This window comes from Sturnus vulgaris, chromosome 2 (genome assembly GCF_052056855.1).
Source record: "Sturnus vulgaris isolate bStuVul1 chromosome 2, bStuVul1.hap1, whole genome shotgun sequence".
NCBI classification, from domain to species: Eukaryota; Metazoa; Chordata; class Aves; order Passeriformes; family Sturnidae; genus Sturnus; species Sturnus vulgaris.
This window is the reverse complement of record NC_142244.1, coordinates 114735718-114754734: the sequence shown is the minus strand read 5'-3', so window position 1 is coordinate 114754734 and position 19017 is coordinate 114735718. Positions and strand designations below refer to the sequence as shown.

The 19017-nt window shown below is 42.1% G+C and overlaps 1 protein-coding gene across 1 annotated transcript in view; it reads left to right on the top strand.

Annotated features, from left to right (window-relative positions):
• UMODL1 (uromodulin like 1) overlaps positions 1 to 18796 on the top strand; it is a 45240-nt gene extending 26444 nt beyond the window's left edge. The window contains 8 exon segments of the mRNA XM_088159359.1: positions 3208 to 3421; positions 5991 to 6448; positions 7200 to 7342; positions 8877 to 9113; positions 9992 to 10151; positions 12704 to 12814; positions 15040 to 15224; positions 16774 to 18796. Coding sequence (XP_088015485.1) covers positions 3208 to 3421; positions 5991 to 6448; positions 7200 to 7342; positions 8877 to 9113; positions 9992 to 10151; positions 12704 to 12814; positions 15040 to 15204 — 1488 coding nt within the window. The 3' untranslated portion in view covers positions 15205 to 15224; positions 16774 to 18796.
• The last annotated feature ends 221 nt before the right edge of the window (positions 18797 to 19017 follow it).

Below are 19017 nucleotides of genomic sequence, written 5' to 3'. Positions count from 1 at the left end.
ATATGTTAGTTTTACCCAAGTCTCAAATTTTCAGGCAGAAAATCATCACTTGTGGTTGTGAGGAATAACTCCTTTTCCCAGCACTCTGGTTTTGTGGATCAGCTGGAGAGATGCTAGTGTTGATTCCTTCTACCTCTGAGCCACTTTAAATGGGTTATCATTGCATAGCTGCTGTAAATAATATTACAAATATTGTATTTCTAGATGCCAAAGAAAATTTAGGAGACCAGAAAGATCTGTATATTTTCTTTTCAGATTATGAAGACCAGAAATGGATCTTTTAAAGTAAATGAGGAAAGTTTTATGAGCTTTAAAAGCACTCTCAGGTTCCAGTTAAATACAGTTAGCCAGAGGTTTTTTTTTAAACGTCTCTGGAGTCACAATCTACAGTTCAGAGGATTTATAAATCCTAATGTGTATAATGTTCCTTATCCCCAGCACTTAAGTGCCATGTGGTTAAATTGGCAGCACAGCAAATTGAAATATCATCTTTTAAATAATGAGAAGGAGGTAAAAACTTGACGTGACAACTTGCACTGTCATTGCCCAGGCCAGTTCCACCACCTTTCTTGTAATGCAACTTAAATATTTTTTTACCTTTAGCTACGTTGTTTTTAAGTCTTGGGGTTTGTTCAGTTTGTGTTTTACAACACCCTAAGAAGGATATCATGGCTTGTCCTCAAGAAAATCGGTTGGGAAAACAAAAGGTTTGAGTTGAACATACATTCACTGAGGTGCAATAAATTCCCAAGTAGAAAGCTTCTTTTGAACTTGGGTGTCTTAAATTTAGCTGAGTGACAAAAGGTGTGAAACTAATAAATGATAATGCCTTATGAAGGTGACTTCCTCATTTGGAAGGTACATAGGCTGTGTTTGTGCAGCTGAATGCACATAAAATTATTTGAGTTGAAGCTATATGAATGTGGAATGAGTGTAGGAACAGGGATTAAGGAATTTTCACTACTCCAGTGTAATTTCACCATTTTGTTAATTTGAGTTTTTCCATCTCCACGTCCTGGAAGCTGCTGGTGATGGTGGCTGGGCAGATGTGTGCTCTGGTACCTTCTCCCTGAAGGTGCAGCCAAACCACAGACAGTGGGGAAGGGTTTTTATTTTTTTTCTCTCTGAGTGAAAAAACAATCTTCAAACAATATTCTGTTCAAATTGCTGTACCTTTCACTTACTTATTCTCAGTTCCCAGACTGTCAGTGCATTCCCTACTTAGGTTTCCTTTGTGTGCTTCAGAAATTGCAGACACAATGACAGACCTGAAGATAATTTCTCTTGTAAGAACCCCCCATACTCAGGGGTATTATATATTGAGTATTTCTTTCAAAAAAGTTCCATTTCCCCCATTTTTTTCCTAGCCTTGCTTCATCAAGCGTTATTTTGATAACCCAGGGTGTGGTACCTGTTGGGAAATCCTGGAGTCTCTTGGATAAAGGGTTTTGTAGTGTCACCTAGTGGCTAAATACAAATACTATGAATGTGCTCTGATGCTATTCGAGCTCTGGGTCCTGCTTTGGGAGGAAAAATAGGAATAAGGATAGAAACAAAACACCGTAGCCATGCGGGGGTCAGGCTCTTGTCACAGGGAACAAGTGACAGGACAAGGGGGAACGGCCTCAAGCTGGTCCAGAGGAGGCTCAGGTTGGACATCATGAGAAATTTCTGCATGGAAAGAGTGCTCAGGACTTGGAAGGGGCTGCCCAGGGAGGTTTGGAGCGCCCATCCCTGGACGTGTTCAAGGAACGACTGGATGTGGCACTCAGTGCTCTGGGCTGGGGACGAGGTGAGGATTGGTCACAGGTTGGACTTGATGGTCTTGGAGGTCTTTTCCAACCTCAGTGATTCTGTGAAAAAGAACAACTAATAAAATTTTCAAATTGGGAATGAAGATGAAATCAGGGTGGGCTAAGAGGATGTCACAGGCGTCTGTATTTAATGTTGAGAAGTTCGGACAAAAATTATGAAAGCTGAAAACTTAGGTCTGACCTCCAACTTTTCATTACCTGCTTGGGAAACAGCAGAAAGAGAGAGTAGAAGGAGCCCAAGAGGCCCTGTCTTGAAATGAGAGATCTGGGGTCTGACAAGGACAGTTTATGTTCTGCCCAGGTCTTTAGAGGGGAGCCAGCTGTCTCCATCCTCCCAGCTCTGCCTGTGCTCTGTGGGGCACTCCAAGGTTTGCTGTGTGGGACTTGCAGGCACATGGGAGCTGTTTCCAGGGGCACACAGGGGGTTTGCTCTGTGCCACGTTGCCTTGGCACCCAGCACGAGAAACACATCAGCTCTGGTGACTCAGGGAAGGGCTGCAGGACGCCTGCAAATCCTGGGACCATCTGCAGGGCTGGATCACAGACAGTGGGGAAGTCAGGGCTGGGTAATGCACAGCAGGCAGGGCACAAGGCTGTGCAAAAGCTGTGAGAATCCAGCACTAAATGCACCAGCTCTGTGCGGGGGTGCAAGGCAAACAAGGCTGCTTCTCCCGGTGGCTCCCAGTGTTTGACTCTTCCCTGGGCTCTTCCTGGTGATTCCCACCAGGCATCCCCAAGAACTACACACTGAAATAAACTGTGCCTTAAACTCATGGCTGAAATCCAGCCCTGCTGTTCCAGATATTTCCTGCAGAAATCAGGGAGAGGAAGATGCAGATGGAGGTGGCCACAGTGTAGCCCCTACCTGGCCCCTTAATACCCTGGTTTGGGCATTTAGAAAGGGGTGGGTTTTGCTTGGCTCTGGTGAGAAATCAGCTGGAAAGCAAAGCTTGAAGGTCACCTGCTCTAAGTTGTAATGTTCCTGGGCTGAGTGAGCCCTCTGAGGCAATGTGGAGTGTCAGGAGCACCTTCACTTCCACCAGCAATTCCTTGTCAATCCAATGACTGCCCCTCTCCCAAGAGGCATTTTGAGAACCAGAACTTGGGAGCTTCCCTGCAGCCTCCTCCCTCCCTCCCTTTCTGTTACCAGAGGCAAGGGCTTGTGCCAAATGATAGATATATCTTAATCACTTGGCTTGTTTAATATTCATGGTTAAAAGCGCACCACATCCTTCAGCTGCTCTGGAATGAAAATGTTACAAAGCAAAAGGTCAATTTGCTGCTGCTTCCCTCCAGAGCAGGAAGCACAACACTCATTTCTGAGCAGTGTACACAGCCTGAAATGTAATTGCTCCATCTGCCCATCCCCACACACATTTTATTTTTATTCCAGGTGCATAAATCTCTGCCCCTTGAGGTGCTCCAGCAGATGGATGCTGGTCTGGTTAAAGTGCTGGTAACGGGTGTTACTAATGGGAGCACAGTGGTAAGTTTCAATTTGCTGCTTGCAGAAGAAGTGGATGTCTACCATGTCATCACTGCTTTTTGTGAGGCCTTGGAACACAGCTCCTACTTCACCATCGACAGGAGCAGCCTCTCCATACACGGTGAGGAGCAGCTTGTGCCCCAGTAATTCTTCAAAGCCAGACAGATGATAAAAGCTGTTATTAATCTGTGTCTTCTGAGGTGAAAAGATCTGTAAAACACGGGCATGAAAAACCTTTCTCTCTCCTTGTATTGCTCCTGCTTATCCATCCACTAAATTTTTCAGAGAACACCCACAGATGACATAGGAGGTGAGATACCACTGATCCAAAAAGACAAAACTGGTCTTTTTGACAATATTTAGAATCAGTTTTACAGAGAAAAAGGTGAGGAGATGTTAGAAGTCGTGGATTGAATGATTTATATCAGTGGAAATGAGTCCCTGAACACAGGCATAACTAGCACTGTTTAAAATAATTTAAGGACACATTACCCTCTGCTTTGCACTGATAATTTTTCCATGAAATATAAATCCCAAGAAATAAATGAACATGTGAGTTCTTCTTCACTGGGAGTAGTGGTTTTCCTCACACACCTGTGGGTCTGGAGCTGAGGTGAAAGCCCACACTTTGCCAAGCCCAGCATGATGGCTGATTGTATAACTTCTTTTCTTTTATATGTAACAGAAGTAAGTAACAAAAACCATTAACCTCCTGACTAAAAGCAGCTGAATTCTGTTTCACAAGTCACTTCTGAAAAAAAAAACCCCAAATACTGTGTCCCTGACATGATCCATTTGTACAAAGAATGTTATTATAAGCTGTCAATTAGAATCTCATGCAAAATTGCTTCAGAAACGTATTTATGCTCTGCTCTATAATTGTTTTTTTGCCTGTGACACTCACAGCTGTAAATCTGGAAAGTTACATATCCTGGTAATTAGTAGGATCACAACTATCTTGTGGTAGTGCTTTGTAGAGTGCCTGCCCCTCTCAAACCTGGACTAAAACAGAGGGTTTGTTTCAGGGACAGGTCCCCAAAGAACAGGTGGCTGGTGCTGCTTTCTGAGTCCCATCTATGATCTGGTTTGCTCTGGTCTTTAGACTTTAGAAAGAGAAATAAAGCATTTTTTTTCTCTCAAAAGTGAAAATTTTGGCCAGATAAAAATTAAGACAGCAGCTGCAATCAGGACCAGTAACACAAGCCTGCTGGGCATTTACTCTGCATCTCCCCAGAATGTGAAATGGGGAAAAAACTGAGGAGGCCTCTGGGGTTAGAAGCATCCCCTTGGGGAGTTGATCACTTTAGGACTGGGAATGTACTATATTAATATTTAATGCTGTAAGGTTCTTTTAACAGTTCTGTTTCTCATATTTGCCACAAACATTAGACAGGATTGACAAGATTCTCAGTGATTTTCATTAGCAGTAGCAGAGGGGACAGAAGAGGTAATATAGAAAATACTTGATAGGTGGCTCGACCTCTGTATAGCAGCAGGGAGGAAATGCTGGTTACAAACTGCATTTTTGTGTGAGCTGATTTATCTGGCTTCTCTCTTTCCTCAGGTCATTTGTTAGCTGATGTATGATGGGTCTTTAATTTCCTAAATTCTCTTAGGCTTCTTCTGTAATTTATTTTTGGATTTTTAACCATTATGATAAGGAACATTTTTTACTGAAGTCACAATGATTTGTCAATTGATACCATCATTTGTTCAATTTTAACTGAGATAGATAATAAGCTTTTGGGAAATCCAGCTCTGGAAGAGCTTTTATTTTCCTTCCTTTATTGTGCAAATCAGTGACTTTCATTTGGGGCATTTCTGGAAGCTGGGCATTTCCATAAAGATTTATAAATATATAAAGATTTTATATATTGCTTGGGAAATAGGTGGTATTTTTATGTTTAAGCCACTAAAATGATTTAAGAGAAGTTTTGTGCTATGAGACACATTGTTTGTGCTTCTCTGCAAATGGAATTTATTGTCTTGATTCTATCTCAGCCAGTGGTGGGTGAATTGTCAGGGTGTAACCCCAGACCTGTGCTGGATGTTGGGTGTTTGACACACACATTGATCTGAACCTGAGCTTCCCTTTTCCCCCACTTTTTTGTTCCTGGAACTATTACAAATTGCCACTGACACATTTGTTCATCTCTCTCAGGACACACATGCAATATGGGGCTACCACATGAGGTTTGTCCCATGTATCCCCAAAATGAGCTTTCCAAAGCATTCAAGGCCCCATCTTTTGGGTAGTAACTGGTCTCAAATGGGGCCTGTTTTTTTTTTTTTTTTTTAAATCAAGCTCCTGTTTATGCCTCCAGCCAGAACTGGGCAGTCTCCTACAGCTCCAGGCAAAAACGTAAAAGCATTTGTTGAGCAACTTCCAGTGGGGGATATTGTGCAAGCACTGATCTTCCAAAAGGTCTATGTACATGTGTTACACACTAATTATTGCAGCTGTCAGAAAATAAAGCACTTCAGCTTTTCTGATGGACACTTCATATGTCTCATAGGCTCCTTTCTAAAAAATATCCCAGTTTTGGCAGTAAGTAGAGCAGGTTAAAAAAACAAAAGGAGCTGGTTTCCTTCCAGTAACTGTGAGTTTCCCCCTAAGAGTTCGCTTTTGCTTGATGAGACCAATCTGAACATGTAAATGACAACAGTACTTTATTTTTGGCACTCTTCAGCACTTCCCTTCATCCAAAAGGCAACAATGATGGATGAGAAACCTGTTCACAGCACAGTTTTACCTGTGACATCTTTGCAAACTTCAGCTCGTGTTTCCTCCCTTGCTTCACTGGACTTCTCTCCTGCTGAGCACAAAGCTCTGGAGGACACCAAGTTCTCCAGCACGGTGCTGACTCCTCTCACCAGCAATCCCATGGCACCTCCTGATGTTTCTCCTCGAGCATCTCCAGCCCCACTTGTCAAACCTACTCAAGAGGTTTCCATTAAAGACGCAGTGAGTGTGTTTTGTGAAATTGAGAGGATCATCCTTGCCATCCAGAAGAGATTCTTGCAGCAGGAGTCTATCCCAGAGAGTTCCCTGTTCCTGGGGGAGCCTGGCTGCAATGTGAGCACCAGCAATGACACCCACGTTGTGCTGCAGGCGGGCTGGAGTGACTGTGGCACCCAAGTTGAGACTGTAAGTCCTCTGACCAAAGGAATGCCAACAAGCTCTGGAGCACTTTATTTCTCTTTCAGGAGGGGAGAGGCAGTGGCAGATCCTTAGCTAGGTATACAGTCTATTAGTTGCTGAATGTATTTTGGAGAAAGAAATCCCCTTCCTATGATGGAAAGTTACCTCTCAGTGTGCAATGAGAAGCACCAAAGAGAAGGGGCATCCAAACTGAGAGTCACATCCCATGCCTCTTCTGGGTTCCCTTTGCAGCTGTCTTTTCTTAAAAGTAATTTCATCATCTCATGCTGACAAATACTTCTGTAGTTACCAGTAATGGGGACAAAGAGTGATAGCTCTCTTTAGATCCCAAAGCAATGGCTATGTTCAAACCATGCCAAAGAACAGACATTCCCTTCTGGAGCAATGACCATTGATAAGGAATGATCATTGCTCTATCCCTGGAAGTGTTCAAGACTAGGTTAGATGGGGCTCTGGGCAACCTGGTCTAGTGGAACGTGTCCTTGCCTATGGCAGGGGGTTTGGAACTTTATGATTTTTAAGATCCCTTCCAGCCAAACTGTGATTCTATGCTATGACAAAAAGGAAAAGGAAGGAAGACTGGTGTATTTTCTTTGCTTCCCTGTACAGCAACAAAGATACTGGAGGTTTAATCTGTTTGAGTTTTGCTGTCAGGAGAACACCCAAGCACCTGAAGCTGGAAAGCTCTGGTGCAACCCTGGAAATACTGATGTGTTTTCTCCTTTCTGTGCTGCAGAACACGACTACTACTGTGGTGAAAACCACCCTTTGGAATGATGTTTCTGCTCAGGAAATAATCCACCACTTGAACGTTGCCAGTCCCATCCACTGTGTGTTTCAAAATGATGTCTTGACTTCCTCTGGGTACACTGCAGAAAGGTGAGGAACAACTTCTCTGTTTTGAAATTCTGCTGTGTGGCTGAGTGCTGTTGCACTGGGAAAAAAACCCCCAGGGGCTGTATCCAGTGACAACACTGGGAGCAGTCTGCCATCCTGGGAGTCCTGTGCTCAGAATGATGCCTTAAGTTTTAGCTTTTATATTTTTCACACCCTGTACTGCATTAGTGTATAACTCTGAACTCCATATAGAGTGTTAGTGAGCTCTCTTCACAGTTTGGTCAGACAAAACAATCCTTCCAGGCCTGAGAACCAAGGACATCTCACAGCCTCAGGCCTGAAAAGTATAAACAAAAGCAAACTGAGGGGGAAGCAAACCAGGGGAACGTGACTTCATTACCTGAAGCTGTACTTGGACAATTAACTTCTGATATGTAAATAGACCAAACTTCTATCTGCCTGAAAAACTCATGACCATCATCCATCATGGGTGTAGCCTCTGCCAGGTTCCTGCACTGCCCAAGGGGTATCTGTTAAAGGCCTTTAATCAATATCCACTTTATTCTCTAACTCTGTCTAGCCTGTGTTCTAGGTAGCCAGTCTAAGGCACCAAGGAGATCCCTGCTGTGTGCTTCTCTCCTACTCCAACTATTGTGCCAGCAGATCCAACCAGCTGACCTTTACCTGGCTAAACCACAAGTGAAAATAAACCTTTGGGAACTGCTGGTTCAGGAGTCAGAATTCCTATCTCCTCATTGCCTTCCTGGGCAATCCCTTGTATCAATAACAGCATTTTCCTGCTTTTGGAACATATCAATTGTGTATCTTTCCACCTGATGTGGGCCTGCAGATTGCTGTGTGGCTTCTGAGAATGGCAGTTTTTATCCCCCTACAAATCCTTTTGTGGTCATCTTGAAAAACCAGGAGATACATCACGCAAATACTCTTTTTGTTGTGGAAAGCCCCACCTTCAAGAAATATGGAATCAGAGCCACAATTCACGGAAAATCAAGGCTGTGCTGACAGAAAAGGTGACAGCACAAGCCTTTCTTTCATGTGGAGTGTCCTCCCTTCATACAAGTGGCACCAAATCCAGTTTCTGTTTCCTAGCCCTGTCTAGAGATTGTATTTTCCTTTCTATTCCCCAGCAAAGTCTTGTCAGGCCACTTTTGTTTGAGCTCTATAATTTTCTCGTGTCTTTCACTTTCTGTTCAGATTTTCCTTGTCTCAATTTTTTGGCTCTTCTCTTCTGCACTAAGCTTTTATTGTCTTATTTTGAGCTTTCAGAGAGCTCATAGTCTTGTTCCCCTTCTGTTCCACTCAGGTATTTCTCTCTGCCCTGTTAGAATTGCTGAGACCACCCTTTGGATTTTCCCATTTGTGTTTCCATGCTCTCTACCTTCCCAGCTGAAAACTCAATGCATTTTCACCTTTCCTTTTGAACAGTGTCCTGCTATCCTGGACTGCAGATAACCCTTCACTGTATCAATATGTGGGACAACAGGGACTGATTTAAGACTTGCAGAACTTTACAGTCAAATTTGTGGTCTTTAAAGAAGGATAATTGATTTTTCAGACTTTACACCATCTTTGAGGATTTGCATGGATCTGGACACTTCAGAACAGAAATGCAGTTGTTCATTGGAAACACCCCAGTCCCCAAAAATTTCAGTGTCTCTGCCAGTGAGGATGTGCTGATCGAAGTGGGGATGCAGAGGGCAGACAACAAGCTCAAGGTGGTTCTCACTGACTGCTGGGCCACTCCAACCAATAATTCAGTGGATCCTCTGTCATTTGTTTTTATCAGCAACAGGTACAGCAATGCAATTTGCAAATACCACGAGCCATACCTTAGGTCTCACACTGGTACTGACTAATAATATCTTATATTTTAAATGCTTTTTATGTGTGTCCTCATCATTCACATGATGAGAGCACATCTCATCCTTTCTATTGGTCTAGTTACACCTTCTTTGAACAAGAAAGGTAGATATGAAAAGGGATTTTAGAGAGCCATGTGGAAGTTTTTTGAGTTTGGTTTTCTTCTTTACAATTTTGTGAGGGAATTGTGCCTTTAACCTGAAGAAATCGCTAGAAGTTGATTTTGGCAGCAAGTAGTGAAAGAGCATTTGAGAAGTGGGTGCTTTATCTCCTTCTCTACAGTTCAGAGGTTTCTCTGTGATTTCAGCTTTATCAAGAGCTTATGTGCCTCTTGTCAACAAGGAAATGTGTTATTTAATTCATCACATATAATATTAAAGCAGCCTCTGGTGAAAGAGGAGGTTTGTTCATGTCTGGATCCCTGATCTCACCCCAATGTAATTTTTCTTAGGCTCACCTGCCACCTTAAAATACAGGATAATAATTTTGCTCAGTAACAAAATCTAGTCCTTTAAATTTGATGGTTTTTTTTTCAATTTGTGTTTGGTGAAGCCAAGTTTAAATCCTTCTTTCTGTTAACTTTCCCTTCTTCTCCAACTCTCCAACCCACTTCTCAGTCTCCTGTTCTACTTGGTTACTGTGAGAATAAAGGAGCAAACAGCCCCTTATCACCACTGCATTGCCAGAGCTGCTTCATGAAGGGTCCTTTCCTAAAGGAAGGAAAGCCTTAAAACTCAAGTTCTGTGCTATAACCAAAACCTGCTTTCTCTAGCCTTAGCTGCTCTGTGTGGCTTTTGTCTCCCTTTTCAGCTGTCCCATACCAAATACTTACACCACACTGCTGGAAAATGGGAATTCGAGCAAAGCTCAGTTTAAGATGAAAATTTTTTCCTTTGTCAACAACTCTGTGGTTTACTTACACTGCAGAATTCGTATTTGTATGGAGTCACCAGGAAGCACCTGCAGGACTGTAAGTGTTTTGCTCTGATATGCTATTCCCATCTCACCCCCCCCAAATATATTTTTCTCAGTGCCATATGGAGTCCTGCAATGGAATGGAAGGAGTAATGTTTCCAAACAAGTTTTAAAAAACTCTTGAGGTTTCCTTTGTTCTCTGCTGAGAGCAGAAAGGAGTGGGGAAACACTACAACCATATGGAAGTGTCAGCTTTTCTTCCTGTTGCTCATCCTCCTAGAAAAAAGCATGGAGCTTGCACAGAGTTGGACCTTTCACTCGTTTTAAGGATGACTAAAAAGCAATGAAATTAGGCTAGCTAGAAAAGTATCAGATCAGATGGATGAGTCACAAAATAGGAACTCCCAGAGTGGCAGTGTCAGAAGAATGTCTGAGTAAATTTACTCATGTTTTCTGTCCTTTTTTTCTTATCTCCTACAGATTTGCTTCTTCAACTGAGAGTTTAGGTGCCAGGAAAGCAAGTTCAGTGTCAGGGCTGTAACTTTAATAGTGTTTATTATGGCTTTTAAAAGCAATAAACCAAGCCATGTTCTGATAAGAACTGCAGTTTTTAATTGTCTGTGGGACAAAGCATTGCATTGTTTCTTTTTACTTGTAAGTAAGTGATACACAGCTTTATCTAAAAGTGCATTGCTACCATAAAAATAAGGGAAACTTTATTTAACTGATGGCTTTTTTCTTACTAGCAGACTTTTGGGAATTCTCCTCTTCCTCTGCCAACCTTCCTGGCTCTTTTTCTATCAAGGATATTTTCATTAGCAGTTTGGTGTTCCCCTATTGTTTAACACTTTCCTCTAGCTCTAAATAACACAGTTTAAACCCATTATAAAGCAAATGATCTCTTCCTAAAGGATTTAAAAAGGCTACCAGAAGATGCTTGTTTCCTCTTGTTTCCTTTCTCAAAGTATAAGGCTTCCTCCAAAAAAAAAAAAAAAGTAGGGACAGGAAACATAATTGACAATGGCAAAATGGCTCCAGTTTTTGCAGTTGAGTATGAATATAAATTTATATAAGATGCATTGTTCTTTCTCCTATGCAAAATTTATCCCTATGTTAATTCAGTATCTTTGAGTGAGGCTAAATTGTGATGTGGGGAAGACAAATATCAGGCACATCTACACAGGGTGAGCAATGGCTTTTACAAAGAAGGGGGGAGGAACTGAGGAAGGTGCAAAGATCAAGGAAGATGAACAAGAACAGAGGATATTTGTAAATAATGTAAGATGGCTGGGAAAGTGCTCTGTGTCTGGGATCTGGCCCACTGCTCTGTTACTCTGGGAAATAGTGACTTGCTTCAGGGCAGGTTTAGCCCAGCTCTTCACCCACACACTTGATATTTAAGTCTTTGTGTTATTTCTTCTTACTCAGTCTATTTATTCCTTGTTTTCTCCGTGGAAGAGAGTAAGGTGCTCTAAAGTTTAGAGTTGGAAGGAAAATGGACTGGCTGAGGAGAAAAGTAGTAAGAAATGAGTAAGTAAAATGACTTTGAATGGGAAGAGGAGTGATGTGCCACCACCACGAAGATGTTTGGTGGAACGTGGCTGCTCCATGGCCAGGTGGAATTGAAAATTCTTTGCCATCAGGGAGCAGCTACATAAATGTGTTCTCTAACAGATCCACCTACCTGGGAAAGCTATTTGAGAGCAGAACAAAGTCATAAATAACCACATGGTTATTTTTCTGGTGACTGACCCAGCTGAAGACACTGTTGCTGGCAGTGGATTGTAGAGGTTTTCCAGTGCAGCCAAACTGGTAACACTGGTGAGATGTTCTGGTGTAAACAAGCTGGTAAGACACCCTGCTGATTTTGCTGGTCATGGTATGATGCTGCCATTTCTCTGGGGTTTTTTGTGCCCTTCCAGGAGTGCCACAGTACCCTTTGAATAATGCCTGTAGGTTTTGGTTCCCATCAGGGACCTCTAGGCTGCAGCTTAAAACAAAAAGGCAGCAAACAAAAAAAAAGGAAGTGCACAGAAAATGCCTGTGCAAGTGCTGCTCACACAGAGCTAAAGCAGCTGATCCCCAGCATCCCATAGGACAGGGATTTCAGTCTTGTATTTCCCAGATTAGTGGTTCACATGCCACTGAGGTCGTGGGTAGCTTCAGAATGACACACAGCTTGGCAGGGTCTGAAAGCTGCTGCTGCTTTTGCTGGTGCTGGTTGCAGTATCTGCTGTGCTTGCCATGGGCAGCAGAAACATCCAAACAAAAGTGCTTGCAAAACCTTGGCATTAGTGATAAATTTATTCTCTCATAAGGTTTCTCTAAAATAAACAGAAAGTTAATGAAAAGGTTGTCTGTGTGGAATGTCTGTTCACAGCAGTGTGTTCCAGTGTGACTAATTATAGGTTTTATACTGATTTTTCCCTGATGCCATTTCTTTTGGACTTCCTTTTGGTGCTAATTTCAGTTTAATAGAGCATAACATTAAGAAACAAAAGCCTGATGGTGAGAGTAGCACTGGGCTTCCACAAGCTCATCAGGAGACTTTGTATTTTGAATTAGTAAGCCACATGACTTGTTGGAGTTTGAATTTGATCATTGCAGAGATGCCATGCAAGGGCTCAGCTCCTGGAGGCTGGGGAAACCATCGCCCTGCACAGAACATCCTGGGGACCCCTGTGTAAATCACCTGGTGAGTTCTGAACAGACCATCGTGCCAAGATTATTTTGTGCTGGCAAAGGAACCTGAACGCCAATGACACACGGGGTTTTTGTGCCCCTCTATATTCCTTGGGAGCAGGCATTCCTGCTGGAGCCACGTGGCAGCGTGGAGAAGCACAGGGAGCAACCTGTATCAGGTTGTCAAGGGAGTATAGAAAGGAAGATAAAGTGCTTTTGTGTGACTGTTTGCACAGGGTAACAAGTGCAACAACCACAAAATCAAAAAATTATTTCAACTGTAAAGTGTGAAAGCAAAGTCGATCTCTCTGATTGCAATCGGTTTTCCAAGTGTTTACACTGCTGTTAGTCTGCAATTATTTTGAGCTCTGAAGTCCCTGAAGTAAGAGATTTTATTGTTTCCTTTGGCTCCCTGGTACTGACTTCATTACCACGGTGAGGGAAAGTGGCAGAGCACAGCTGATGCACAGCACCCTTGGTTAATCTGGTGCAGCACAGGTTAATTGAGGGCAAACACCAGCACGAGGGACAAGCAAGGTCTAATTTGTTATGCACGTGCTTTTTCTGCATTTAACCCGAGTGATGCTTTCAAGGGCACCCGTGGTCTCTCATGTTTTCAGTCTTTTGTCCCCCTCCAGCTTTATATTTCTAACTTCTTAACATAAAACACTCATTGAGAGTGTTTTGGCTCACCAATATCACAGTCTTAACTCATGGATACCATGGATAGACAGTTCATAATGTTCTTTTGGACCTAGGAACTGACTCTGACTTAGAAGAACATATTTTTCTTCCACTACATGCTCTGTAAGTAGGCCCTTAGTGCTCCTTTCTGAATTAGTTCTTAAAAATAAAAAATAAAGCAATTAATACATCTTTCTTTGTTTAGCTCTTACAACAAGTAGCTCCCACTCTCATTGTTGCTGGAGATCCTGATGCATTTCTAATTTTGAAAAATGACCATTTCCCAAAAGGACCTCTGGTGAGAGGAGCTTTCTTTGGCTTGTGCTAAATTGATTTCTAGGCAAAGGTGACACTTTTGGATTCTGTCTCTTATTTCTAGTTTGGATAATCACACCACATTTTAAGTGATCCACATCTCTGTGTGGAAGGGGATAACATTATGATGTCAGGTAATAACAGGTATAAGGGGTGCAGTGAAACATGGAAAACTTTACCTGTTCTGCCAACACATGGTCACATATTATGGCAAAGGCCACTGTTCCACATCCTCAGGAGGGCTGCTCTGTGTCTGGCTACAGGCTGCCATTTCCACTGTGCACGTTCTACTTTATTCCTTTGTTTTATGCTGAATTTCAAAAACGAGACTGAATATATTACACAGCACTGATTTGGCCTGTCTTGGAATGATGCCCTGGGTGTTCTGTAGCTTGAACACTGCTCTTACTGACCTCTGTAATTGCCAGCAGTGCCCTTTGGCCAAAAATCTTGTGTCTAATTGCAGGCATGTGTGCAGTAGTATTTATCTTCTGTTATACCTCAGGTACCACACAAGTGCCTGGCAAAATAAGTGATGTCCTGAAAACGTAAGCAAACAAATATGTGTTTTTGTAGGTGCATCAAGCCTTTGCAGGTAGGAATTATAAGAACTTGTACAAACATGAAGAGAGACATAATAATAAAGGGAGAGGGGTTTCTGCTTGCAAATTTGGGCAAATATGTGGAAGTGGTTAAAAGGGAACCAGGAGAATACTTTCTGTCTGTGGTGCCTTGGGAGGTGGTTGGCAATGTGGGACTTGACTATTGCCCACACTGGGGCAATTTGGTTTGTTTTTTCCTTCCCCTCTGAGTCTGGCTGCTCTTCCAGCAGGTCTGCATACATGATAAAAGCAAATCAAGTCATTTTTATAATCATAGATGAATGGAGGCAGGATTAAGATAGGGGAGTGCTTTACCTCTAAAGTACTTCTGAAAGTAAAGCAGCATTTTAAAAAGTCAGTAATAATTCTTTAATTCTTACTTTAGCTGAAAATCACACTCATGTCTGCAGGGACTCTACACTGGTCTGTAAAAAGAGGACATGGTCTGTTCTCACTCCCTTTCCATGAGAATGACCCTCCCCAGAAGGCTGATACACTTCTGTAGCACAGTTCTGTACTGGCATGTTGGCTAAGTGACATGCAGGGCTTGTTTGTCTCCTCAGTAAAAGCTTTAGGAATTTCAAAGTTTTTTTTCTTTTACCCCTTGATTTTTTTTAATTTTTTTTTTTTTTTTTAGCATCTGGTTTGAAGAGAGAGAAGGAAGCTGGAATGGGAATTGGATACATCATCCTCATAGCCCTTGCTGTGTTTGGTATTGTGCTGGGAGTTGTGACCCTTCTCATTTGCCAGTACCAGCGAAGGATGGGAAGATACAACCTCAGGATCAAGTCTGACAACTTCAGCTACCAAGTGTTCTATGATTAGTGATTCACAGGTTGCCACATGTACGTACTGAGCTATGATCAGCTGCATTTTTAGCCGTTTATCTCTTCCTGAAAGGGTGAAATACTTGTAGATGACCATCTTCTATATGAGAATATTTGAACCTGCTGTACTTTTTGCTATGGGTAAAGGCCATATAAGTAAGAAAGAAATTCCTACTGTCCTTCCCTGTTTTCAAATTATGCAAACTACAAGAGGAGGAAGACAGCTTTGTGTCCTTCATCTTCCTTCATGGCTTTGATCTCAGTCAGAGTAAATGGCACATCACCTTGGAAAACACCAATAAGCATTTCCACAAAAACGCCATATAATTTTTGGGTTTAAACTAGTGACTAGTGCAATAATGGAGAGAAACTTTACCACTCTCTTTATAAATTCTCCTCAGAAGTTATCCCTTTCTGCAAAAGCTCGGTAATGGTTTTTTTTTGAGGGTTTTTTTTTGAGAGAGTAGTGGGATGTTAAACATAAACAGCTTGAAGTATTGAAATGCATAAGCAGTGCTCACATGTGCCTGCAGAGAGGCTGAAAACACAGCTCTGAGAAGACTTAACCACTGCCACATGGTCTGCCTCTGAAACTTGGGAGTTTAACACTTTTTCAGTATGCCACAGGATTCAGCACTTTTTCTGTGAAATTAGTCTGTTCTAGCAGCTCAGCATCATTTGCACTCTTGTCTCTTTAAGAGGAGGAGAGAGAAGTGAGAAAGCTGGCAGGCTGAGGAACAACACCTAACACCACAGCTCAAGGATGTTTGCTGTGGATCGAATTGTGTTCCTGGAAACGGGTTTATTTGGCATTATTGCCAGAGTTAGTCAGTAACCCTTGCCTGGTGCAGGAATCCTCCCACGGGACAATGCCATAGCCTCAGTAAATGCACTGCACACATCCCGATGGCATTTGCAGATAATTCATTCCAATTCACTGAGTACAGTAATGTTCAATATACACCTCAGGCAAAGGCAGGGAACACCATCCAGCTTTCTGCTTGTAAGTCCTGAGTGGTCACATTTAGCTGCATTTCCCTGTCTTTCATCCCACAGGCCACCCTCTTATCCATCTCTGGGCAGCTCCTGGGAGATGGCTGCAGGTGAGGGTAATGCTCTGGTGGCTTCCCAAGGGCTGGATGTGTCAGGAGTCCCAAGGGAAGGTACCCAGGACTCCTTGGTTCAACTCCAGCAGCTGTAGTTCCATCAGAGATACAAATCCCACCACCCAGCATAAAGGGCATATCAAGGTTCATTGAATTAAAACCTACACATGAAATCTCAGAGTGTCTCCACAGAGCAAGAATGGCTTCTCTTGCATTCATCATTCTGCTCTCCTGAGTAATACCTTGTAGTAATGGGAATTCTGGAGTTGTACAAAGAGGTTGTAGCATAAATGATATTGTCAGGCTCATAACACTTCCACATCATGGTGGAGTCTCAGCTAATGGCTCCTTTTTGGAGCTGGAAGTACTCAGCTCTTCTTTCCTATGTATGTACTGTCTTTGGAAGGGAGCTGATTACCTCTTTCAATCCTGATTAATTTGGTTTATATTTTTTTTCCTAGTGGGATCATATCTCATCATATGGAGAACTGAAGTTTGTCTTCACTCAACATTTGGCTTTCCTTGCTCTACACAACACTGACTCTTTCAAATTAATGTAATATATAAAAGGCTTCTATATCCCTTTCTCTCCTCCACCTCTTCTTTTCTTAGCAATCTGTTTCTTCCCTGGTGTCCTAAGAACCCTTTGTAACAACAGCTCCAGGTTGAAGTGAATTTTGGCAGTTTTTCCATTGATAAAATAGAAGGGAAGAAAACAAAGACATCTGGCTCCCTCTTCAAGTTCCAAGATCTGTTTTTCTCACTGTGACTTATCGCTATGTGCTCATCTTAGCATCACTTGTGCCATTAATATCGACAAGCTGCATGTTTCATTGATACTCAAGGAAGTAAATCAGCAAACTCTCAGAGTGATCTCTTTTCAGTTTGAAATTTGCTGTTTACTCAGGGTGAGGTTGAAACTTTGAGCTGCAACAGCGTTGAAGACCTAATTATGCAATGCTTTAAGTATACAGAAACTGAGGAACAAGCATTGGATTTGCACCAAAATAAGGAAAAGCCACTGTGAATCTGGGGCTTAACCTACTCCGGGTGTTCTTCAGCATGAGTTTTTAAATTTGATTCCTTCTGTAATTTACAAGGATTCAGTGGAAAAGAAAGAAAAAAAAAAAAGAAACTATTTTTGTTGCTGGCAGCCCATTATTTTTCCAGATAAATCAATTGGTGCCTGTGTATTCTGCTTAACTAGACTCTAATGATTGTGCAGTCAAGCACAAAGTGCTGCCCACCTAAGTGAGAGCTCTCCAATTGCAAATGAAGAGTTATAAATTTGACCTGAATTTTGCCTGGCTGCAAGACCATCAGTGCAGCAGCAAAGGCTCAGTTTACACAGTCCATTGGGTACAACAACAATCTGTTCAGCTGGATAAACTGGAGCAAAAATCTCTTCCACACAGTCAGCATCTCCTGCAGGGCTCTTTCCTGGGCTGCTCTTCTCTGCTGCCCCAAATCTCCACATCAGCTGAGTGTGTTGGAAGATGAGAGGTGAAGAGGTGTCAATAACTTGTTCTGTTTGCTGCAATCACCCCTCTTACACAGTGATAATCTGCTGTGCTTGGGTCCCATCTAACTTAGTAACTGATAAAAAACAAATTCCTCCTTAAGCTCAGTGGACACCATTATAAATAACTCTTAATGGAAATTGGTCCTTATCTTGAAGTCATGAATTTTTCTAGTAGCCAGGGCACTGAGGTGCTGATTTTTGGGTACAAAATAGCATAGGAAAATGGCTTTTCTATCCTCCTAGTCCAATTTCTACTAGGTAGTAAGATTACTGGGTAAAAGACTTCCACAGAGTAATCATTTGCATTCTGCTTTAGATTCAAGTGACTCTGTAAGGAGTAAGACACTTTGACTTGTCTTTTCCTTATGGAAATATGAGTTACCAGGTCCTGATCTTAAAAAAAAAAAAAAGAAAAAATCCATTTAGTTGTAAGTGGTGAAACTATAAATTACCTTTCCAGTCTTAGTCTGATGAATGTGGAGTCATAGAATTCTTTAGGTTGGAAGGGACCTTCAAGACCGATTAGCTCCAAGTCCCTTCCACTATCCCAGGTTGCTCAGAGCTCCATCCAGCCTGGCCTTGGACGCTTCCAGGGATGGGGAGTCCAAAACTTCTTTGGACAGCAACATAAAAATTAGTTATTTTTATGCAGGAGTCTCTTAACTTTTGCTCAATTTGCTGTCAAATGTGAAATGTGCTTGCCTTCTGCACTCAGCAACAGGATCAGCTATTTTGCTATAAATATTTTTCTAGTTTTTAGTACTGAGAATCCTGAACTTCTTGGAGGTGACAGGATTCGAGATCTGCCTGTTGATTTTGGTGGAGCTATGCTGTTTTCAAAAGCTGAGCACTACTCCTCAGGACGAAATGTGAACCAGTAGCTTGTATTTGATACCTTGCATGCTCAGCAGAAACTGTTATTTGTGACTGAGTCTGTTTATAGGAATTTTGGTATCTTAATAAAAGCATCCTTGTAACTTATTGTTGCCTTCTGTACTGTTATGTTTTCCTGTGTGATTTAGTCACAGGTATTAAAGATGTGCATTTGGTGGATGTGGCAGCTTCTGAGCTGTTCCAGTATCACCATAAAGTTCAGAAATCACTGGAAACATGACACAGGACCTTATCCAAGCCCCAGTGGACTGTAGTTACCACCAACTATATACCTGTATCTCCTAAGAGT